General features: G+C 39.3%; 1 protein-coding gene across 1 annotated transcript in view; it reads right to left on the bottom strand.

Annotated features, from left to right (window-relative positions):
- Nucleotides 1-25,979, bottom strand: part of aff2 (AF4/FMR2 family, member 2) — a 199,815-nt gene that overhangs the window by 126,234 nt on the left and 47,602 nt on the right. Inside the window, exon 2 of the mRNA XM_017307008.1 lies at nt 7,271-7,391. Within this exon, the coding sequence (XP_017162497.1) occupies nt 7,271-7,391 (121 nt within the window). The remainder of the gene's footprint in view (nt 1-7,270; nt 7,392-25,979) is intronic.

The raw sequence follows: 25,979 nt of genomic DNA, 5'->3' as shown, positions 1-25,979 counted from the left end.
TCAACCTGAACAACGAGCCGTAAAGCCGACACCATTCATCAGCCGGATCTGAATTATGCAAGACCTACAGCAAACCGACGCACGGCTGACATTTCATCGTGAATTACAGACAAACGTGGAACAATGGGACCAGTGAGCAAGATCAATGCAAAATGCCGTCCAGTAATTTTATTGCACATCTGATTAGCAATCTGGTCAATAGAATTTCTCAGTCAGAAGGCAGAGGTTGCTGACGGCCCAATTACCACGGCACTAACAGGGACACGGCGTGTCAAGTCAGAGCAAAGCTGGTGAGAAGAAGTAAAATCGTATTTATTTGGAGAATTAAAGAGAGGAGGAAGCTGTAAGAAGATTAATAAACTTAAAGATGAATTTAAATCATCTGTAGATCTCCGAGGCGAGAGAAGAATGGACAATTAAAGACTGATATGTCGATGGTTGTTCTTCCTCGAGGTGATCGTTTGAGCGTGCGGTTTTGTTGTTCCAATGCAAACGGCTTCAGTCAATAACCAAATAATAGAGTAATAACATGCAATGATCCATGGAGAGGGCTCATTGCTGAGGAGGGAATTCTAAGTGTGTGTGTGTTTGTTACAGCAAACACTTCACAACATTACGAATGATCATAACACCATGGCACTATTGGCTGTAATAGAGGGCCATTTAAGCTGCGTTTCATGGTGATCACAAGTTTCTGCTTTCACCAAGCAATTGTTCTGACATGAGTTTTATGAGCCAGGTGGAGCTGAAATCACAAAGTGTTCTGGTTTTAACATGCCTCGGCGGAAAGCGAGCGGATCTGAGAGAGAGAAAACCATGGAAACGACGCTCGCACCGCGCCGTTAGCCCGCGTGTTTGGCAGGCCTTTTTTGTATTTGTTCTGTTTGTAAAAATGAGACGTTTTGCACATTAGCACATAACTGAGGATAATGGGGACGTCTGTAATAGTTTGATAATGTTAATGGTTTGGTGAACAGCCAAAGTAATGGACGTATTGGACTTTGTCGTGATGGTACCATGAGATGGGGGGAGGAGGGGAGTGTAATCATGAGCATTTGGATTTATTTTGTTTACACCATGGTGACCAATTTTCACCAATACTGGCAGATTAGGGTGTAAAAGCAATTTAGTCTTGTACTGACCATGCCACTTTCTTAAAAAACTGTAAATACACTTAGTGGAAAGAAAACAAATAAAGAACCAAGCAAGGTTATTATAGTAAACTAAAACTAACAAAATAGCCAAATCTGAAACTGAGAAAACAACTAACTGAAATAAATAAAAAGGGCAATTAATGGAGGGAAACTATAACTAACAAATTTTCACTTTTCTTGGCTCTGACTGGTGACCCGCAGGGTCCAAACTCAAAAACAACCTGAGTGAAGTTGACCTTCTTGCCCTCTTCACGTTGAATGGAAATGGTGTCAAATGTATGTGCAGCAACAAAACTGTGTGCTGTTAGAATCTTTAAATTTTACAAAAGAAAAACGTTTCCAGAGGTCACCAGAGATTAGCACCAAGCCCAAAATTTGGTCTGTGCAGCAAAACCTTTTAAAGCGCAGTTGATTGATGCCAAATTTGTTTGACTTTGTAAGTGTGTGTGAGGGTGGAAAAGGGGGTCGTTTTGACCTTTGATGACCTCTGGAAACATTAAGTAATATCTTTAAAGTGACAGCAGCACAAATGATGATTTTTGCTGCATAAACATGTGACACCAATTTTGCTTGATTTGAAGAAGAAACTTGAACTGACACTGACCACAACACTCTTCAGTTTGGAAGTTGTTACTGTGAGATGACAACCAAAAACTGTCAGTATTTGTAAGATTTTTGAAAGCGACGTCGCAGAAGCTAAACAATACTGTAAGTTGTTTAAAAGGAAATTGTATTTTCTGAATGTTCTACAGAGAGTAGTGTGCTTACACACAGTCGACCCATTTTATGTTTGCTTTTCAACCTCAGCCAGCCATTAAAGGCGCTGGATTTGGAAGTGTAGGAAGTCTTTTGGGAATCTCAGTTATTTTCTGTCTTCTCTAGGTCAGCACTCAAAGACAACAGTTCAGTTTTGCTAGTCCTACCAAAAGTGCTAACACTAAAGTTAGTAAAACAGCGCTTCATTCATTGTGACATCGCCTCTACTCCTAATAAAGTAATCAATAGTGGAAAACATATTTACTATTTAATATTTTTATAGTATAGCTTGGACAGAGAAATTACAAATGGCAAAAACTCAGATCAGCAGATCAATAATTATTTTTATTTTTTTTTACTTGAAACATAAAGGCCATAAATATTCTTCTAAAAAATGGTACAACAAGATAGAAGGAGTGAAATATCACCAAACAGATTTCAAGATAACTAATCAAGAAGGCGGAACGCCGACAAACATCATTAATCTGTCCCATCAAGTCTTTCCTTTGCATCGTTTCGCCTCTAATAAAACAAGAAAACCTCCAAACGCGCAAATAAACGAAAGAAAGAAAACGATCAAGACGCATTTACGGACGATGCACATCAGAACCGACGGGAAAGCATTCAAATAACCCTAACAGAAGTCGCTGCTGTGCGCACACACTTGCACACACTCGCACACACTCGCACAAACACTACACACCGTGGAGAGCCCAAGTTAGCTGTGAATAAATTAGCCCATCTCGTCTCCATCTCAGGCTCATGAATAAAAGATCTGGTGGCTGAAGAGGAACAGAAAACACATTTACAGAGAGGTAAAATGGAAAACAGAGGAGAGGGAGAGGATGAATACCTATGTATGACTTCGGTGTGTGTGCATGTGCGCTTGTGTTTAAGAGTGTGTGAATAGATCATCCCAAATAGCTGCTAACAGCATAACGCTCCTTAACAGGATTAGAAGAGGGATTAGCTAATAGCTGACAGAGAGAATGAACGTTGGGAGAGAGAGGAGAAGAAAAAGACAGAAGTGACGGACACATGATTAAAAAAACCAAAACAACAAAAAAAATAAAAACAGAAAGCAGAGGTCATTCAGGCTCCACAAATCCAATATCCGACAGCTAAAACGAGCTGATATGAAAGAAGGAGCTCGGACTTAAATGCAGAGCGGGGGGGAAGAAAATTGCTTGGGAACAGGCTTTGGCAAAAAACCAGCGAATTGATCAAACAAAGTGAGTATAAAAAAATACAAATAAAAAAATGAAATTTCTGTAAATAAATCAGTAGAAGAAAATAGCGAGCAGCGAGGTATAAACTGGAGAAATGTGCGGACATTTCTTCAAACAGTTGAAAAAGAGCAGGCGTATTAAACGAGTAAACAAGTTGTCCCCTATGAATGATGCAGTGACCCGTTCCCTTTTATCAGAATTATTTTCTTTTCAATTACAGCTTCCCTGTTCAGCTAATGACTGTAATTAATGAGGAACCTAAAAACCTCTGTGCAGCAGCGTATTACCAGGGAACTGCCTCTTTGCTGAATAATAAGGCTTCCCGCAAATTAGATCTAATACCAAAATTCAGGGCTTTGGTATTTAGGTTTAGTGTTGCTAAGAGCTAAAAGTTACCATGTTATAAATCCAATCCCCTCCCCTGGTAATTACAGTATTAGTGTACATTTTTTTCAATATGAATTGTAAGTATCTTTTGACATCGGTAATGCTGTTAAAAAGCACTATGATGTATCCGTTATTCACATCCCCGTGGTGGGATTAGTTATTTCTTCATGCCAGAAAAAGACAGATTGGTCCACCACTCACAGCAGATTTAGTTGAGATAAAAATAAATAAAACATTTTTAGTCAGAAAACCTATTAAAAAGTCCATAGATGAACTTGAAGAAGTAGGAAAATGGTGGCGGCTACCTCTTCCTCACTGTCACTGGATAAGAGTTAAAAATCTTGATGCACAAAACCCGACCGTGTTTTCATTTGAAGTATCAGATTAGAAAACATAGACGGAAACAGCAAAATTCTAAACAATTTCCACAAATTTTGCAAAAACAAATTTTTTACAATAGCTTGAGGTGGTCAGCGTTAACTGGAGCTAAATGGTGCGTTTATAAAACTAACTAAAGCTGAAATTATAGATGTAATATCCTCTATTTTCATGTTCATAAATTTATTTATTAGCCTTTTGAGCTGATGTGAAATTGATTCTCCCCCTCACACAAGCAGTTTACGTCAGCTGTCAGAAAAGTTTGGTAGTCTATAATCCTTCTTGCGACATTTACGCTAAAATGGCGGCACCAAAAGTTGGGAGGAAACACCAGAGTGGTTGTTCAATGATAACTGAATCCATTTTTTGGAAAGTCTTCTGTTGATGTAAACATAATCACAGTACAATACTTCAACCTTTTTCAATTCTGCACCCAAAAATTAACCAAGAAAAAACTAAAACTACGACAATAACTACTAAAAAGTGAACTGAAACTAAATATTTAACTTTTAAAAACTGTAAAACACACACTAGCAGCTACTTAAAACTAACTGAAATAGACAAAAAGTCACAACAAAACTAAACTACAATGAAAAACCCAAAACTATCATAACCCCAGTTCTAACATAGCGAACAGGACGCAGCATCGCCAACGCTGGCTGTGATGACAGAACAATTACATCTTGACCCAGAAATTTCCCTCCCTTTCTCTGAATCATGTGATCCATGCCAGTTTTCTACCTCTACTTCTTGTTTAGTACAGCCGTGTGTGACGTCAACATTTGAAATCACACAATTACGCCTGATTGATTCGCTCCAAACCAGTAGACGGGWACCCCACAATTTGTATTTCCTTTTTTTTTTTTTGGCGACATTTTTAAAGTTAGCTCAAAATTAGCCTGTCAACTGGATGGAAACGTAGCCTAMCTGTGTACAAATGACTGGAATTCATTTTATTTGTAGACGCTAGCATGCAGCAGTGGTACCTCACACCGACCAGGCCACACACACACACAACCCTCCTCTCTCTCCTCGTACACACTGATCTTGACCTTACGTCTTCACTGTTAATTGGCTTAGAAACGATTACTAGGAGTGTGGAGGCCCCTAGAATTGGATTCATTATCAGAAGAGCAACCTCTCATTTGCTTCTACTGACCCCCGAACCCCGAGGAGCATCTTGGTAAGAAACCCTCTTATCCTCTGTGTTTGGACACAGCAGGTTAGYGCAAATGCTGTCGAGACTCAAAGCTGCTCTGGTCTAACCAAGTGTTGAAGTGCCTGGTGGAAGCTAATGAGAGTTAACAAGCCAAAATCAATTTTACACAGTGCCCGAGGACTTCATGCATGTCTGGTTTACATTTCGTTAAAGAAAGGGAAGAGGGAAAAAAAAGGTATCTGAACATAATAAGTATACAACTGTGTGTACAATTGTTTCAGATTTTAGCCTCAGGGAAAAAGGGGATGAGAAAACAGTCACATTATCTGCTTTCTCATCCACCGAACGACATTAAACAATACAGAAGACTCGCATTATTGTTTGTCACCCGTAATAAGTCCTTTCGAATGATAATTTACAGCAGGCAGAGCAGCTTTATATTAGCCTAAATCACAGAGTCGCGTTCTTGGAGGAGACTAGCCTATCCTAATTGATTAAGGTGTTGTAAACTTGGTCTCTTTCCCCTAAATTCAATTCTGGAGTCAGGTATGTTCAGCTCTTCTCCAGCAGAGATAAATCAGCAGCATAAACCTGTCTCCCTGACAGAAATAAAAGAGCACCACATGTGGGAAAAGCAGCTCTCTCTGTCATACAGCTAAGGAAAGGCTGGAGACATGGATGAGGAAGACTTATGGAGGTTAGCTTGTAGCCCCRTCTTAGCTTCAGGCTCCCTTTCATTCCTTAAATTTAAACAGATACACACTAGTTCTTCAAATTTACARAGACACATATTTCCATTTCAGAACACGTTTTACTTTTGAAGTTTCATTTAGGCAACTGTTATTTAAAAAAAAATTACCATTATAATGTAATGTGTAGCTAGCCATGTGACTGAGACTAGCAAGTCAGTGTACAGATACCGTTAGCTCGACTCAGTGGAAGCAAAACCCAAATTTCTCACAAACCTGAATGATGAGTTTCATTTGGAGTCRGAGAGCCAATCTGGGAATGAAGCTAAACCCAAGTCGAACGCTACACCCAAGATGTTGTGATGCTAGCTGTTGCTAGCTACAATCTACAAGTCAAGCAACATAACATAAACACATTTTATGTGTTTATTTTATGCGTTTAAACTCTAAGGAAACATGCTAACTAATACAGTTGTGTGTCTGCGATTTAATGATAAGTCAGAACTGATAAAGGTTTCTTCCTGCTACGTTTCCTTTGCTTTATATGTGAAGTAAGTGTGCCGACCATTGAACTAATRCTTTGTTAGGCTAATTTTGGTTTGGTCTCCTTCAGTCAAGACTCCCATCAATCGCAGTGAGTTTGGTTCTCCTAACATAAGTTCAGATGACCTACAGTTCTGGAAAAAATGAAGAGCCTCTGCATTGAACCCTATTGAAAACCTCCTGGTTATTCAACCAAATATTGATTTCTGAACTCTAAGTTAAAACTTTAGTATAGTTGTTTCTAAATGAATATAAACTTGTTTTCTTTGCATTATTTCAGGTCTGAAAGCTCTGCATCTGTTTTGTTATTTTGACCATTTCTCATTTTCTGCTAATAAATGCAAATATTTTGTTTTGAATTTCAGAGACATGCTCTCAGTACTTCAAAGAATAAAAGAATAATGTTCATTTTACTCAAACATATAACTATAAAAAGTAAAATCGGGGAAACTGGTCATTTGAAGTGGTCTTAAAATTTTTTCCAGAGCTGTATAGTAAGATTTTCATTTGGAAAAGAAGAAAAATATGATATTATTTAAAAAAACATTTCAGTTAGAAACACAAAACAAACAAAATTTCAAAAGTTTAAAATTTTTGACTTTTGAAACTGAAATCTCCCATTTCTTTCCAAAAAACTTTGAGTTCGTGTATAAATTTACTCATTTTTTTTCCTTTCTTTTTATAACAACCCTAATGCATCATTATATTTAACCCTCTAGCACCAAATGCATAACTTTTTATACGATCGTTTCTCTAACAAAACATTGTCAAAAATATGCTGTATTGAGTAAACATGTTGTAAAAATATGCATATAAATCAGTAATATACTCTTTAGCAATATACTCTGTAGCATTTTAAGTATCACACAATGTTGTCACAAAATAGATGTTTTTGGTCATGATGATTAAATGAGTGCTTAAACTTGTGTCAGCTTATAGTTTTTTCATTGATTTATTTATTTTTTTTTCTTTTACTTTATATGGTTCTCCAAAGAGGTTAAATCCGGTTGAGAACAAGTCTTCATCTTGCTGGACCTCCTGGTTCCTCCTCTCCCACTCTCTCCTCTTCAGTGCACTGCGCTCCGACTCAAGATGGCTGCAAAGACATAAAAACAGAAGCTTGTTAGCATGAGCCTTTCTGCCACAGCATTTACGGGTAAACGTAGAAACAACGGGGTTGCTGATGTTTGAGGCGCCGGCTGACAGATCTTCAAATTCCACTCAAACACGGCAACAAGAGACGATAACGAGACTAAAGGTCAGGCCCGGCAGGAGGTCCAAAGTATCCTGAAAGTAAAAACTTTAATAGTAATCTTCAATAAATAGCTCATTGTGGTGAAAAAAATGAGTGAAACATGGCCGGTCCACCTGGCAATGGCGCCTCCATCACTGCCGGTCAAAGCTAGAGTCACGAGTCCTGCAGAGCTATTTGACCTGTGATTAAATGCCAGCTGGGCTTTAATCAGACAGAAAAAAGTTTCATGTCAGTAGGTGTTGGAGGGGATTTTTTTAATTAATGTGAAAGGGGCTTTTTCTGAAAGGTTTTTTTGGGGGAGGAATTTAATGCTTCTAAGGGAGTCTAGACATTTTTTTTTTCCATCTGCCGACCACTAGAAGACCGTTCACACCCCCGTAGCTACGGCGCGTATCTCAGCTGGTATTTTTACCTCCAAGAACAGATTAAGCAAATGAGAACTTTTAGAGGGGCTGATAGTTGTCAAGGTTTCCCCCAGAAAACTTGCTAAGCCCAGTGGTTGGGACACCACGGCAGTCATTCATCCAGCGGCCCGTCGTGTTTTTGAGTTAAAAAATGTTTAAAGTTAACAGGAAATTTGAAAATATCACTTGATAATGTGTTATTAAAAGATTGGAAGATTAACACCTGAACACCAATTATAAAATCATTAAAAAAATGTTTTAAAAAGCAATGCCTTTTTTGTAGGGTCCCAAGTAAAGCCTGGTGGCTTTACTTGCACTGGGGGAACCCTAGTTGTGAAAATGTGCCATAATACGTTCTACTTTTTAAAACTAAAAAAGCAGAAGTTTACAACCAAAAAAAAACTGTCTGAAGTTAAATTAAACATCTGTTAAGGTCAGCTGGAATTACCAAAATTATTTCCATTTGCTAAATACCACAATGATGAGAGAAAGAATATGTTTGAGATTTATTTATTAATGCCTTCAAAATCAGAATAAATTTCCTCAGTGTTTGGAAGCGCTGGCTTTGAACTGTAAAACTCGGGTCAAACATTTTGGGTTTCCTCCCAGAAGCTTCTCACAGTGGTTTGCTGGAGTTCTGGCCCATTCCTCCTGACAGAACCGGTGGAACTGAGTCAGGGTTCACTCACAGATGCCGTCTCCATCAGACTGATAACAAGGCTTTGTGATGCCAAAACATTGGCTTGGTTGTCCTTAAGCCACTTTGTAACAACTTTCACTGCAAAAACACAAAACCTGGTAAGATTTTGTGTGTGTTTGGTCTAGTTTCTTGTGCAAACATCTTAGTACATTTGAAATAAGACAAAAACAAACCTGCAAGTAACTTTTCACCAAGATGTAGTAGACTGTTTTAAGTAAATAATTGCTTAATATTGACTTTACAAAGTTCTAGTTCCATACTTCACAGTTGGGATGGTGCTGCTAGGCTTACAGGTAGCACATTTTTTTCTCCCAAATTATTTCCAAACAGTCTCACTTTAGTTTCATCGGACCACAGGACAGGTCTCCACCAAGAAAGGCTGTTCTTTTGGAGTAATGGCTTCCTCCTCGCTGAGCGGCTTTTCAGTCCGTGTCAGCACCAGCTGCTTTACCACTTTCAGCAAAATCTTCTAAAAAGTCTTTGGCTTTAGTTCTTGGGTCGATTGACACATTTGGACATTTCAATCATAGCTATGCTTGTGTATAATTGTTTGAGCACATGGATGTGGCTCCTTTATACATCTGGAAATTGTTCTGAATGATCGTATCGTATTGTATTGTATCATATCGTGATTTTAAATAAATCCACAAGTGTGTGTCTCCTTAAATGTATCAGTTAAATATCAGAAGATTCCTAACAAACGACCCCATCATCTGGGTTTTCCCTCATTGTTTAAGTAGATAGTAATGATTCTGTATGTAAACTATTGATTTTGAAGACACTAATGAATGCATCTCTGATGTGTCCTCTGTCATTATTGTGGTGTTTAGCAAATTAAAAGAATTTGGGTGATTCTAACTGAGCTAAAGCAAGAGAAGTTTGGTTTAATTTCACTTCAGACAGTGAGAATAAAAAGTAGATGTGTGTCTTTTTATTCTGTGTATGTGAATTTCTGGTTTCAGCTGTAAGTAGTTTAGGAGGTTAAAGGTCACCCTACTGATGCAGCGTCTTATTAATTTAACTTTTGCCATTCACATACGAATATTTACATGATAAATGAGTTAGAACCAAAGTAAAACCAATTCAGGACATAAACATGGTCGTCGGGTACTCCACCTGGTTGTTGCTCTCCAAAAGCCACACTTCAACTCGCTTTCTAACAAAACAGATTTTTCTGTTCCGAAACAGAATGAACTGGTGTTATTTAAGCACCGGTGGGGGTCTTGCACTAAAAGCAGGCTTTTGTGTTTGTCACACACAAAGCACGCAACAAAAGGCTTAGCAGGGAATTCAAGGCGATCCGTGTCTTATCGGTGTCCAATCTGATTTTGGTAAAATGAATTTCCCAAGAATATTAGGCAGTGTTTTCACTCATAGTGAGCAAAGAAACAGAATTAATTACATGGACATGGATTGGAACAATTTATAATGTTAAAAGAGGCGCTCAGAAATGAGCAGAAGTCAGAGCAATAGGACGCTGCAGCAGCATTCACATGATAATCGCTTTCAGGACACAAAATACCCGTGGTGAAACACGGTGGAGGCAGCATCATGCTGTGAGTATCCAAATCACAGGTGATGGTTGATGAAAAACACATGTGGATCCTGAAAGAAAAGCCGCTCCGGTCCGTTTCACAGGAAAATGTTTTAGCATACTTTGTATTTATATCATGTTGTTACAACTAGTTCTGGGAATAATCATTTAGCTCGTTTTAATTTATCATGTGATTAATTGTTTTATCGCTTATTGCAACAGCCCTAAATAAACAAAAGCAAATTTGAAAACAGGATTAAATGCAGTTCCTACAGTTTAAATGCAGTTTAAATCACATTCTTTAAGTAAACGGAGTCCTGAAGAAAACTATTTTAAATGGGAATGTTTTTTTAAAGAGCAATATTAGTGTTTGTGCCGCTATTAAATGCAGTCACAACCACATAGTTATCTAAAGAGGAAGAAATTGTTTTCTATCATCATTTTTATCAATATCGTAACAATACCACAAAATATTGCGATAAAATTCAAAGGCCATACAGCCAACTCCTACACCCAGCTTCCTGTTTAAATTTGCTTTGAATTGTCACAGATTTCTACATTACACTCAGCAGTTCACCATTGTGTGTCTCTTGTGATGAAAAACTCACACACTTGCTCGCTCACACGTGCGAACACGCCCACACACGCACGTACGCACACACACACACACATACACACACATAACTAAAAGACATATGAAAGCAGTAAATGTAATAACTACTGGAACCATTGGAGACTGGCCTGCAGGGAACAGAGAGGGTGGTGAAACTTTCCTTACATAACCATGTATTTTTAGCAAAAACGCTCCTTCTGCTGCACAACCAAACATTCAGTCTCCACCGAGAAATTCATACACTGGCAAAAAAGGTGAACTCCCCCCTAGAAAAAAAAATAAGGCGCGGGAGTGTGCGACAACACGAGGCGGCGACCCGCTGACCCGGGAAAGGGGCCTCCTGTTTTATCACATCCACTGCCGGGAGACGAGACGGGCCGCCTAATTAGGGATCGGCGCAATTAAAAGAGACTTTCTCTTTTCCACTACAAGACCTCGCCTTCAACATTTAATCTATCAGCAAGATGTGCGTGGGAGGGAGGAAGAGCGAAGCAACGAGAGGAAATAGAGAGAGGGAGGAAGAAAAAAAAACATACAGAGTACCCAAGGGAGGGAAAAAGACCCAGTTTCAGGGCAGCAGACAGTTTCTTTAAAAGGAAAGAAAAATAACAGAATGATGAAAGACGGAGAAGAAAGGTAGGGAGAGGGGAGGTGGAACGCAAAGAGGGAAGGAGTTGAAAAGGACGAGCAAGCAGAGGGAATTCCAGACGAAGTGATTGACGGGCCGAGGTGTGTGTGTGCGCGGGTTTACGCGCCGGGAACGTGGATGGGATCGTTTTACTTGCGCTGGCTTGGCTGGTTGACATGTGCGTTATCTGTCAATGCAGAAAGATTAACTGACAGCGCTGTCACTACTACAAACACGCTTGCATACAGTACACACACACGCACACACACACCTATCTCCGCAGAGCTGCGGTCCCGTGTGATGGATCACCGCCTCTGTATCCGTCTGTCGCACGCTAAACTTTCACATGGAGGAAATCAGGTCGCATGAGGTAATTAACACATCCAAGATTTATATCCCAGCATGCAGCAGGAGCAGAGAATGCACCTTTGTGCTACATATGCAGGTTAGCTAGCTAGCTCAGACTGTTTCTCTGATCTGACCTAGTAAACCATAGCATTTGCTATTTCGAGAGCCTGTGGGGAAAAAAACAGCTTTTATTTAGGTAGTTATTTAACCTTTATTTATCCCCATGAGGCAGTTAAAAACTATTTCTCATGTACAACTTTTTCTCATGTTAAATTTTGTCTAATTAAAAAGATAGTATGACTATTACAGACAGAGTAACGGAGGTCAAGAAACTTTGACAAAATGTAATTATTTATCTCTGTCCTACGACATAAATTATTGATTTTTTTGTTATTTAAACATTAAAGATAACTATTGAAATTGCAGAGTTGGGAACAATTTCTGAAATTTGATGCTACTCCATTTTATTTACGTTATTTACATCAAGAAGGAAGTTGCGCTCAGAGGTTTTCGCGTCGTTTCCTTCAGTGTTTCTCAGTGTAGCGCCACCACAGGTGAGGAGGTGGAACACATTTTTCACAGGGTTTGGTTTGCGAACGACTGAAAAAGTAACAAACGTTGCTGTTTTGGTCCCCAATCGAACCGAGTCTACCAGACTAGTTTCCGTTATCCACAATAGTCAATAACGTCACTTTAATAGAATTGCTTTGATGGTGTTGTTGCGGTTTTGAATTCCATGTTTTGATTACAGTGAAGCCACATTTCTCCAGATTGAAATGAAGAAGGAAAGAAAGATTTGATGGGACTACCGATAAACAGGATGGGATTGGTAGGGATTATTAGCAGGAGTGATATCAGCAGCAGGCGAACTGTCAATGTTGATATTTTCTATGAATGAAAATGTAGTGATGGCAGCTTTCTTTCCCACCACTCAGCTTTCCTTCTCTCTCTCTCTATGTGTGTGTGTGTGTGTGTGTGTGTGTGTGTGTGTGTGTGTGTGTGTGTGTGTCCTGGAGTAATGCTGATAGTCAGAGTAAGCTCTGGGAATTTAATCTCAGCAGAGCTATGCTGTGCTCCCCTGATAACTAAATGCACACAGCCACGCGCACACGCAGGCCGGCGTCTCTCACTGAGCCTCGTCTTCCTTTCATTTATTTCCACAGCACAGAAAGGCGGCACAGCACACTCGCTTTGTTGGTAGTGCCCCTAAGCAAGGCACTAATCCTTTCAGTTAGCAGATCGTGGTTAATGGGCGACTGTCCAGCTAAAATGAGGATTACGTTCCTTGATTAATTAAAACTGCTACTACAGGGGGATATCGGGAGTAAAAGAAACTACTGCAGCTGTAAGAAGAATTGGAATACATTTCATGCTGAGTAAAGTTAGCATAATTGCTACTAAGCCGAGCATTTAGGTTTCCGCAGCGCCTTGAATCATTTCACATTTTGCCACAAACTTCAGTGTATCTTGTGGGTTTTATGTAATAAGCCAAACCTTACAACTCTTTCTGTTAAAAGAATCTCCAAATTATTTACAGAAATCTAAAATATTTGAAAGGAAATGCAGTTTGGGAAGCTAGCTGCATTGCTACTTGACGCGCTACTGGCTGGTGTTTACAAAGCAGCCAATAAAGGAGAGTCGTTTATTTTGCTTGGCTCTGATTGGCTGCACCCCTAAAAAAGGAGATAAGGAAGACTATTTTAGATATAATTATTTATTTTCTAGCTTGTCAGCCCTGTAAGCTAATAAACAAGCTAACAGCTGTTAACATTTTTAGAGGCCGTTTCAAGCAGGGTTTCCCCCAGAAAACTTGCTAAGCCCGGTGCTCAGGGTGCTACATCCTTCATCCAGCCACCCGCCGTGTTTTTGAGTAAATTTTTTTTAAAGTTGACAGGAAATATGAAAATATCATTTGATAGTTGTGCATTTTTGGAAGACTGGGAGATTAAGCCAGTCTTTATAAACACCAACTAAAGCCTTAAAAAAAGGCAATAATTAAAAAAAACTAATAATTTAACAATGCTAAGCCTGGTGGGCCACCAGGCTTATTATACACTGAGGGAAACTCTATCAAGTATTTGCGGATATGAGCTATTTGGCAAGCGGTAGCGAATACCGAGGGATGCCATACATAATTTGATAACCATATATTCTTTTTTTCTTCATCTTCTTTTTTCATTAGCAACACAGTACAAAAAAAAACTGAATAAATGTGTTATGCAAAAGTATTCACATCCTTTGAACAGTTTCACATTTTGTCGCGTCACAACCAGAAACTTCAATGTATTTGAACAGGATAAGAGGTTACATCATTTGTAATTGGAAAGTAAATGATTTGTGGTTTCTAGGTTTTATACTTCCAAATAAAGTCCTGTGAAACATTGGTGGGTAAAGCAGTTGTCTTGCAATCGGAAGGTTGCAGGTTTGATTCCAGCTTCCTCCTGTCAAAATGACTGGAAAAGCGCTATAAATCCATTTACCATTTGCAGCCAACCAACCGCCTCAAGCAGTGACCTCCCCAACCCTCCCTGGTCGATAATTTGACTTGAACATGTTCTGTCCTCAGTAGAAATTCAGGCTCCAGCCTATGGATGTCATCAGGAGGGTTTCTGGAGATGCTTCATTGGAAATCTACTGGAGCCCGACTCGAACTGCATTCATCTCTTATGGGAATAACTGTCAGGGCCGTTCAAGGCAACCATTTGGAAATACATTCGAACTCATCCGAAGCCATGAGGACATGAAGATCAAAGCCGCCGGCTGACTTTGGTCATTCACAATCATCTATGGCACACTAGTGTGGATCTAAGCCTTCCTTATGAGGCAAAAAAACATCTGTTTTAATCAAAGGAAACACAGGACATTGATTTCTGAGCTGTCGCATCAGTTATTATACCTCGGTGAAGACCTTGAATGCTTTTCGGTTATTCTTAGAGCTTTGCAGAATAACGAGGTTAAACAGCAATACTGAGAGAAAATAAGAGAATGTTAAATTACTGAGATGGACATGTCAACATTTAAAGCAACATACACAATTTATGAAGAATGAAGACGCAAACGTTTCCTGAAAACACGGGGGGAAAATCAGCAGACACAGAATGATCAGACTAACTGAAATCATCCCAAAAATACTAGAGATGTGCCGATCAGGTTTTTTCCTGCCGATACCAATTCCGATCACCCATGAGGGCCGATCACCGACACCGATCACATAATTATTATTTTTTTAATCAAAAGCACTACCGGTTACATTATGTGGAAAAAGGAACCATGAAATCACCTTAATTTAGACAAAAACTTGTTTTTAATAACTTTTTCCCAAGAAGAAAACTAAACAAAACAGGCATTGTGCAAATTGTACTGCTATCAGTAATACTATCTTTAACAGACTGAAAACACATGAAGGCTCTGAAGAGGCTAAATAATGCAAAGAACCAAAATAAAACCTCTCAACATTGCCAAAAAGGTCAAGTATAAAACTTAACATTCAAAGGCAAATACAGGATCCATTACAATAAACAATCCTGAGTTACTGAATGAAAACTTCCTGATAGCACTGCGGCTAGCTGATTACTGCTAGTTCTGATTGGCTGTTTCTGACTGAGCGGCGTAATTATGCAGAAAAGGGAGGAGATCGATTTTTCAGTGATTATCTGTCTCATGTTAGGACAGCGAATGTTTTAAAACGTATGTAAAATGTATTTTTTTAGGTTAGATACTGCAGCTTTAAACAGAGGTTCGGTGTGAGAGTCACTACCAGGTGGAGCAGAAGCAGCGCTCCGTCTGTGAAATATTACTACCTGTAGTGCGTAGCAGCGGTTCAACAGCGAGAGYAGAACCAGCGTCTTACATCGCAGCTCGAAGACTTAAATAATTTTGCGGGTTATTTGTTTAGTTTTCTGACCATCATGCTAATAATCCAGGTGAGTGTTTGTAGCTGTGCGCTGCTTTACCTGCTGTCTGATCCTGCATATGTCTTTTTTACTGCAGTGAGCCTCGATATAGCCAAACTCCTCAAGTATGGCATTGTTTTTATGCCATATTAGATTCGTCGCGTTGATACATTTTGACATGCTTCACCCCACGTGCTTCAATTTTCCGCCGCAACACGCAAACTTCCCCAGTCACTCAGTGCGTTATAGTTCCACATCACTTAAGATTTATTGCTGCGCATTTGCGCAGTGTGAAGGAAAGAGGAGACCAGCTGCACAGGCAGGCTACAAAATGAGATGCAGGTGATTGGTTTGTATGATCGGCAGCAAGAGACCGTGATCGGCGATCACCAATCATACACTTTTTCACGGAAATCGGCCGATTATGATCGGTGGCCGATCGATCGGCACACCTCTAAAAAATACCACGTCAGGTAAGAGCCATATGGGCTCATATGGGCCCAAGGAGTCATGAGAATGGGGAGGCACACAAGTGGCAGGGAAAAACATGTAAAAGTATATCCTGCATGCTGCTGAGAAAATAGAGTCTAGGTTAGTTGTTCGTTCGGTCTGCACTGCATTTTCTTCCCAACTCAGAATACCAGAAAGTTTTCTGCATTTTAATTGGCTGGGTGGGCGGCTGAGGGAGGGGCTTGCCCCAGAAGAACCACCACTAGTGTCATTAATTATGCAACTCGACTCTTAATTTATGATCTTTTGCATATTAAAAACATTATATGAACAGCAGTAGCTATAATATGCTATATTAGGATCCAACGGATGATGAGTCTGTGTTTATTAAATTCTACACTACAAATGTGAAATAGCAGATGAGATAACAGCCAGTATTCGAAGGTTGTCCTCGGTGCGGATGCTGCGCCGGTTCGTCAGATGCCGTTTTGAGTCGTGACGTCTGTATTTATGGCGCTCAGAGTCCCAGGTGAACGCATCAGGGTCGTCTCAGTCTCACAGGCACGTGGTTTGAATGCACTGCGTGCTTTAGTTCGCTTTTGTCAACTTTTCACAGCCCTGCATCGAGAAAAAATAACCACAAAGAACTAGTTTTTCACTAATCTGCAACAGACTCAGTCTATATTTGAAAAAAATTAAAATAAAAAAATACCAGTATGATAACATAACATATGAAGTCATGTAGCCTAAAGCTCCTTGTAGACTGACGGAAAGTGAAGATATTTTACGTGATACTGGAGCAGTTATTGCTCTGTTTGGTATAAAGCAACAGTGTGACATGTTCAATGTAATAAATCCAGCTGCGCTTCATTCTGCAAACATAAACATGGCGTTTTACTCAATGTCAATAAGTTTACAGAGTGTTTCTTTCAACACATTGACCTGATAATTAGCAGGTCACAGGGTTCAGATGTCAGGGAGAACGCCGGCGTGCGGCTTCAGTCAGGCTCTCTGATGAGTCAGGTAGGGAAAAAAATTACAAAACTCGAAGACAGAAAAGAAATATGGATTCTACATTTAGTTTTATTTAAATTGTATTTTATTTTACATTAGAATCCAATAAGAAACAAAATCTGCAGTTAAGAGCCCATCTGTCAATTTTTTTTTAATGTAATTTGTTTGAATTAGACTTTTGGGTTCTTTTTATCACATTCCTGATCTGATACAGTAAAATAAATAAACTGTAAATGAAACAGATCATTAATTTTTAATAATCAAACTTTTGTTCATTGGCATAATCCATACTTTGCTGGATGCCTGGCCCCTGAGCTGTTGGCTCTCAGTAACTGTAATTTTGTTGATCTAGTCCTGCCCTAGAGCTGTCTGCTCACCTGCAACTTTTTGTCTTTTATTGGGGTTTAGTTTTGTGAAGATATTTTTAAAAAAATGTAAGAAACATGGTAAAAGTTACAGAACCAAAGCAGCATTCGGCTTCTATGCTCCACAAATCTATAACCAACTTCCAGAAAACTGCAGAAACACTGAGAAATTGTTATAAATGACAACATTTATAACAGTTGTAACGTTCATCACTTGTTTCATAATCGGTGACTGTATTATGTGTTTATGGTGTGAAGCACTCTTAACTGCCTTCTTCCTGAAATGTGCTACAAAATAAACTTGGGTAAAAAAAATTTAACACGCTTCAATAGATCTGGAGTTATAGCAGTGAAAGAGAAAAAGTTTTTAATTATTGCTTTACTGTCATTAGCTGAAAACAAACTGCAAGGCGCCCGGCTGCCTTCCAGAGAGATTAATATGGATTTATTGGCTGCCATTATACTCACTACTCCTCATAATGTCTCCTCTTAATTATTTAGGGCAGGAGTGCTTGCTAACAGTAAATCCAACATACCTTTATTCATTTCTTTTGTATTTAATTGACTTTAATTTAGCCTTAGCACTCCATGTGCATCTATTAAGCGGGATTACGTAGCCAGCTGGTGTTGTCGGTGAATTCCTTCAGGAAATTCACCGTGTCCCCTTCAGGAACCTTAAGATGTGTTCAGCTGTGCTCTGCTGGGCAGAATACAACAAAAGTTGAGGGCTTTTTTTTTTATTCCTCTTTTCTCGCAGAAAGTGTAAAATCCCCCTTGTCACCGAACACAATGGGGCTTTGTTAACGCTCACAACACGGTAAAAACCGACGAGTTTCTGTTTGCGTTTTTTTTTTTTTTCAAAGTTGGACCCACGCTCTCTCTCTCTCACAGACACAACTCTGACAGTGATCAAGTCTTTGTGTTGATTTGTAATTAAATAATCCGTCCTTTTCATTTTGGGAGTGAAACCCATCCCAGTGATTACACCTTTAGCTCATTCCACTGTTTTGGAAAGGTTCTGCATTATTTTCGCTTTTTGTATTTTTCTTTAACCTCCGTTTAACCAGGCGGCTCAATTAGAAGCAAACTCTTCAGAGGTTTTTGTCTTCTTCTTTTTTTTTCGGGGGTGTGCGCGTGTGCGGCAGACAACGAGGTGGGAGGGTGGGGGGGGTGTATAGGACGGGAGTTTCGGAATGACAGGGAGAAGTGAGGGGGATAATGAGGGGAGGAGGAAGAGGAGGAGAGCGGGGAAGGAGAGAGGAATAACTGTCAGGGAGCAGACAAAAGCTTTGTTTGAAGTGTCAGTTCTGCGGCGCGGTCTGTGTGAGCGCGCGCACAACTTCCTCGCGCCCGTGCGCTCATTCAGACGGCATTAGACATCAGAGAAATATCAGCAGGCTTTCCTGGATAGACAGAGGAGAGGAGGAAAAAGAAGAAGAAGAAGAAAAGGGAAGGAGAAGATGTGGAATTCAATCTGTGGGAAAATATGATGCTTTCATGTCTCCATATTTGGATGGGAAAGGAGACGGAGGATATCAGAAATCCCTGTTTGGTGTACTTGGCGTTTGTTTGACAGTGGAGCAGGTATTATAATGAGACGCAGCCTTCAAACACGTTGTTACCTTCCGGCTTTGTTTTCATGCACATCACACAAACTTGTGTGTTTGACACTGATGGATAGAAAGTAGAGTGACAGTGAGAACAGAGGCGCTTGAAACTTGTTTGGGTTTTTATTTGGGAGTGCGTCGATGCACCTATATTCAGCACAAAGGCATGTGAAGGACTTCTTTAACCTGCTCATTCATTTACTTTGCATTTGTTTTTGTTTTTTTATTTTCTAATTACTTGAGTTGAAGAAGCAGCCAGAAAGTTGGAAATTTGTACAAAAAATGTGGCTAAAATAAATGATCAGATACCATACATGTAGAAAAACGTTTGTGCTTTTTAATTCAAATGCTTAGTTTCAGTGCAAAAACACCAAAATCCAAACAAAAATGTTTTGTATAGTTTCTAGTGCAAATATCTTAGTAAACAAGACATTTGTCCGATGTTATGAGTAAAAATCTGCCAGTGGAACAAGGACATTTTCATGATTATTAAGGAATCAATAACTTAAAACAATCTCCTATATCTTGGTGACAAGTTATTTCTGAGTTAGTTTGTCTTGTTGCAACCATACTAAGATATTTGCATTAGAAATTAGACAAAAATACTCTGAAGGATTTTGTATTTTTGCAGTGTTCCAAATTTTTTAAATATTTTGTTAAGTCACAACCCTCAAATTACCTATACTTTATCCAAAAACCAACAAAAAGTAGTGTATGATTTTAAAATGTAATATGTAATAAAATCTTGAATTAGATTAGCTTTATCCAGAAAAATTGAAAATTAATAAAGACAGGAATCGTAGTTTGAAGCTAGTTACTTTTAAAAGCAGATTTATCATAAGAACCTGCAGAAAAACTTTTAAAATGACAATTTCATTATTGCATTCATAATTCATAATCAAAAACATTTCCTGTTTGGTTTTGGAGCCACAGGTTGTATACTTCTGGGTTAGATCAAATAATATATATGCAGGGTTTGCCCCCGTGTGTTATAAGCCTGGCGGGCCTCCAGGCTTATTTGCTCCCCCACCAGCCTAAGCATTGATTATTTATTTATTAAAGAGTTTTTTTATACACCAGTACCAGTGATGGCAAAGATGGGTTTACAGAGTCTCTTTGGTGAAACTGTTGGAAGCACAATGCTAACATATGGTCAATATGTGAACACATAGGGAGACTGAGGTCAGAGGTCATTTTTTTATTCACAGGAACTCCGTAACCACTTCCTGTCTCTGGTCAGTGAATAAATTGACAAGTTATGGCAAAAGGATGAAAGAAAATTAGATACTTTAATTAGGATGAAAACAGAAATGTACAAAAAATTTACATTTTAAAATAAATTATTTTACAATTAATGTTTATTGTTAATAATGTTGTCCAATAACAGTGACATTTTCAAATTTCCTGCCAACTTTTAACATTTTCTATCTCAAAAATACAGTAGGCCGCTGGGCTTAGCACGTTCTCACTGTACATGTGTTAGAATGGTCTAGTCAAAGTCTAGAGCTAAGTCTGGTTAAGAAAACTGAAAAACTGCTGCTTACATATGTTCACCATCCAACCTGACTGATTTCTAGGAATTCCAATAAAACAATAATACCTATAATAATAAAAACAGTGGCAGAATGTGAAAACGTGAAAACTGTACTTCCTAAAAGCTCCTATACATAAAAATCTGCTCCTGAAGTATCATCATCCTTTGACTGGGCGTCTCTGAAGTGTCAGCTTTACAGACAGAGACTAGCTTTTCCAATACATCAGAACAGAAACACACACACACACCTGACACAGTGTGTGTTTAGGAGTTATCGCTATTATAGTTGGTATTATGCCGATTATAACAGGTCCTCTGTAATGGCTTTTGGAGCCCAGCGAAACAAAAGGTACCGGAGAGAGAGAGTGCGATAGTGAAGTGAGTGCTACAACAAAAAACTGGCCTCTCAGGCACATTTCTGAGAGCAAACAGTTTGGAGTTGAATCACTGTCAGAGCAAACACACACTCAAGCCGTTTCCCACAATCTCACTGCACTCTCCCGCCGTCGAGTCCCGACGTTTGCTGTCCGCAAGCGGCCACTCAGAGTCCATCAGAGTCCAACAAACGGCGCTCATGAAAAGCCCGGTTATTAAATGTGATTAACAGCACGAACGTGCGAGGATGTGAGACGGTTTCATGTTTTTTGTGTTTTTTTTGGTGTTAAAAATAGAGCGAATTTCGAGAAGTTTTGTTCTCGATAGTCTCACCGGCGATAATGACCTAATCTTCCAGAGAGTGTGCGGCGTTGCCAGAAATGTGTGATAACTCACAGTTAAGCTGTGAAGATTCGTACCGTTTGCATTAATAATCTAACATGTGCTGCCTTTAGTAATAAGTTCAGCTAATTCACAATCGAGGGAGTGGGAAAGAAAACGAAATGGCTTTTGTAAAAATCCACAATGGGGGAGAAGAAGAAGAAGAAAAAAAAGGTTGAAAGTTTGTTCTCAAACACTGGAAAGTTTGCCGATCGTGTCACAGCTCTGAATATCTTTGTTCATGTGAATGGAAATGATAATAAAATTTACCAACAGAGTGACTGAACCAACCCCTTTAAATATTTGGACTTTACTTCAGTTGTTTGTAATAACTGTTCTGAGTTTTGTATGATCAGCAGCAGTTACATTACAACTGTCTTGAGTATTTTGTCATTCTCTGTGGAAAATACCTCAGAGAATCTGTGAACAGTTTTTTTTTAGTTTAGCTACAAATTCTTTTTATGGATTTAGTTTCTAATTGCTATCCTGTTGGAAGGTGACCCTCCTCCCAAGTTTCAATGCTATTTTCAGCTTCATCTTTACCCAACTTTCTGGTCCCTGCTGAAGACAAAAACCCTACGACCGCCGCCATGTTGCTCAGGGATCCGTGAAGTGTCAGTTTTACTGCATCCATATCATACAAATACAATAGACTAAGATTTGTTTTAATTACAAGAATGAAGTCATGATATTTGCAGAATACAAACAACATTATCAGAAGAAAGTTGTAAACTTACTAGAAAAAGTTGTTTTAATGAGAAAAACCTTGACACTTATCGGGATCTGTACAGCCTGTTGAGTTCATGATTTTTTTTTTAAATAGACGGTTTGCATAATAGTTTCAAAGTCCGTAATAATTTTACAGTAATCTGTTAATAAAATCAGCTCTGTACAATTTATAAAATTGATACCAAAGTACAAGTTTACAAAAAGCTCAACATTCATCATTTTAAATTTTTTCATTATTTTTGTGTTGGAGTCGTCACAAAATTACTACTTTATTCTGATAATATTTTGACTTTTTATTATTCTCATATTACACTGACTTGCTGTCACATGACTTTTTCTCGTAATATAATGACTTGGTTTTTGTAGCTTTTTTCCCCTGCAATATTAAGATTTGTTTGTCGTAATAATGTACAACTTTATTCTCGTATTATTGCGACTTTTTTCTTTGATTTATTCTAGTAGAATGAACTTATTTTTGCACTGTAACGATTTCATTCTCGTATTACTTTCATTGACTGTTGTCTGACTTAATTCTTGTAATCTTGTTACTTTTTATTTGTAACACCGACTTTATTCTCATGATATTATAACTTAATCCCTGTAAACCTTTTTTTTTTTTATCATCTTCTTTGACATTCACAGTTTTGGAAAGTTCTCAGATCACATTTGATGTGAATGCACTGCATTTGTTCTCGATATACAAATAAAAACAGTCAGATGATTGGGATCGTAACGTGTTAACGCACCACAGGGCACAAACGCTTCCTCTGTTCAACTTAAACCAGAGCTGCGCACACTGCATCAAATGAGCTCAATGTCTAACTCACTTCAACATGTTAAAGGAATTAGACAATTAGCCGAATTTATTACTTGATGACACAAACCAAGAAGGTTGATTAAGTGATTTTTAGGCATGGGAGGAATTATTTTCTGAATCGACTTCATCGGCTAACCTTTGAAGGCGCCACTGAAATGTTCCTGCTGCTGCATCCGGCGTCATGTGCTCACCGTGCGTACAGCCAGCCTGACAGCTCTGACAGATGAGCTCATTAGAGGGACGACTCCTGCATGGAGATCCAGTTAGCTGGACGGCCGTGCCGGACGGCTAATTTCTGTCTTTATCTCGGGTCACATTGTCAGTTATKGATTTCTCTGCGAATGCTCAGCTGACTTTAATGGTTTTAGTTTGCAGTAATGAGTGAGAGTCAAAATAAATGCGGACCGTACGGTTTAAACATGTCCTCCGAGTGTGGTGTAGAAAAACAGTGAAAGGGAGTTATGGCTGAAGATGTGCTGCCTGCTGAAAGCTTGAGGCCACTTCAATGGGAATCACATTAAAACGGGTCCAATTTATCAAATGGGGGAAGTCTATGAATCAGAAATATATATTTCAGAGTAATAGAAGGGATGCAACTTCATTTTTAAAAATATAATATGCTGACATATAATCAAGAAAGGTTAAATAGTCCATCTGCAGTCCATCTTCAGCCCATCTATTTACAACGATCATGCTACGCTAAACTTACAGTGTTTTCATATCAGATAGTCTGGTAGATTCGGTTTGACTGGAGACTAAGGATGCATTTGTTACATTTTCAGTTGGTGTGGTTCTCTTTCACACTGCTCTGTCAAAACGAACCATTTGAAAAACCTGTTCGCCTCCTCACCTGTAGGGGTGCTGCTCCCAGAACCACTGAAGGAAACAACACAAAAACCTCCAAAGGAGACGCTAAGGACAACTTCCTTCTTCACGAAACAGAAATGGAGTGGCATCTGATTTTAGAGACGGTAAGATTTCTCTCTCGTCTTTGGTAAAAGACCACAAGCCATTTCTCCTACTACCGCCAAACTAGCGTGTTTATTTTGGTTGTATTTACCCAGAATGCCCTGCGCCGTAGTCCACTTCATGCATTTGGAGCAGTCTCCAGGCCACTTTTATCCACATATGCATTCAATCAACTGATTCACGTCAACTGAACTGAGACTGAGGTAGATCAGAGTTCGATTGCGCATTCACACCTCCCCAAACCAATCAAACTTTCTCAGCAAACAAACTGGAGTTCCATTAAAACGAACCAAACTGAAGCTGTGAATGCACTGTTAGCCCCAACTTTCCTTTAATATGTTAAGTTTAACTTTTTCTGAAGTTTCCTTCAAATAATCCAAGAGCTTCAGATTTATGAATAAAACTCGCACGTTAAATATGAACGAATTCAGGGAGTCATTAACTCCTATTTTCAGCTAATTTGAAAACCAAACAATTAACTGAGAGGTTAACTGATAATTAGAAGTAAAAGTTACAGCYCAGARGGATGCAAGTGAAATCACCAGGTCAGGCTGACGCGATTAAACCGTATTTTACTTCAGATTGAAAGCCGATTTTGCTATTCGGAGCGCTCCCCATTGAACCACCGGCACTAATCAGTTAATCACCATCCGTTCTGAAAACTTCCTCTCTGCCATCCTCTGCCGCCACCCCGATTTCCTCATGAGCTCACAATGAACTTTGATTACACCCGGCGGCGCTAATATTTCCACAGCGAACACGGGGCCTGCTTCCGTCATCAGATTGGAAGATTTCTCTCTGTGTTGCCTTTGATGTGCAACTCCCAAGTCTGGCCCCGAAGGCTGTTTTCATGTGGCGGCCGGCCCAGCACAAGACGGAAAAAGAAAAAAAAAACAACCACAATGTGAATCAGTCGGGGTGGAAAATGAGTAGCAACAGTGACACTGCAGCCTTCGCATTAGGATGAGCCACTGCAATAATTTCCCCAGGATGAAAGTACGACAACAATCGGAAATGAAAGTGCAAGGAAAATTCTCGGCCATCAGAAAGGAAAACTGATTGCATCCTGATTGGCTAGATTAACGATGAGAGGCGCCTTTCTCCCCTGATTTTCACCTGATAATGAAGGGTTAATAATTTAACACTCACTTGAAAGTCGCCCCTCACCCCCTCCCCTTCCTTCACCCCCAACCTCGACACTCACGCGCACGTCCATACTTAATCTGCAGACTATTAGCTGATGAGGAAGAATTAACGTTGGCTAAATTAGTTAATTAGATAATGAACGAACACAGTTAACGACATCCTGTATTCTGCAAAAAAATTAGTGAGAGGAGGAGAGGCGCAGCAGATGATCAGATAACAGGTTCGGGTAGGAAAAAATAAAGGACAAAAGAAAAAGGGAGCAGACGGAGTCGGAATGGAAAAAAAAAAAAAAAAAAGACAGGAGCGAGTCAGAACCGAGGCATCTGGTGACGTTAATGTTTGCCTCCAAATGCAACGAGAGCCAAGCTCTGGAGACTAAGGCTAAAACAAACACACACACACGCACACACACTATCCCTCACCGTCCTTCTCCAAAACACTCATTAGGAGGCGTTCATGCACTCGTACACACAAGAAACAGCGCACGCACCCAGGCCAGGATACAAACACACACGCACGCATGCACGCACACACACACACACACACACAAACACACACACACACACGCACGCACACACACAAAGAGCGATAAGAAAACAATGTTAGACAGGCAGTTTATCATGAGGGCAGGAGGAGACAGAGAAAGATTAGAGACCATCCCCGTATTCACAGGATTCACAGGCACAAGCTGTGCGCCTGTTTGTGTGTCTGTCGACACAATTTCCACAAAATGAGTCAGAGAGAAGAAAAAAAAAAAGTAATTTCGGTGGGATTAAATTTAAATCAGGTTAAGATGAACTTTACAGCTCATACAATATACAGTGTGTGTGTGTCCACATTTAATACCATTATGTTTGCTATCTGTATCTTGTCACCATTGTATATACATTTCTCCTATGTGTCTGTGTGTGTGCGTGTGTGT

The sequence above is a fragment of the Poecilia reticulata genome, linkage group LG10 (assembly GCF_000633615.1).
Source record: "Poecilia reticulata strain Guanapo linkage group LG10, Guppy_female_1.0+MT, whole genome shotgun sequence".
Lineage (NCBI taxonomy): Eukaryota > Metazoa > Chordata > Actinopteri > Cyprinodontiformes > Poeciliidae > Poecilia > Poecilia reticulata.
The sequence above is the reverse complement of the archived record's forward strand: the minus strand, read 5'-3'. Positions and strand labels throughout refer to the sequence as shown.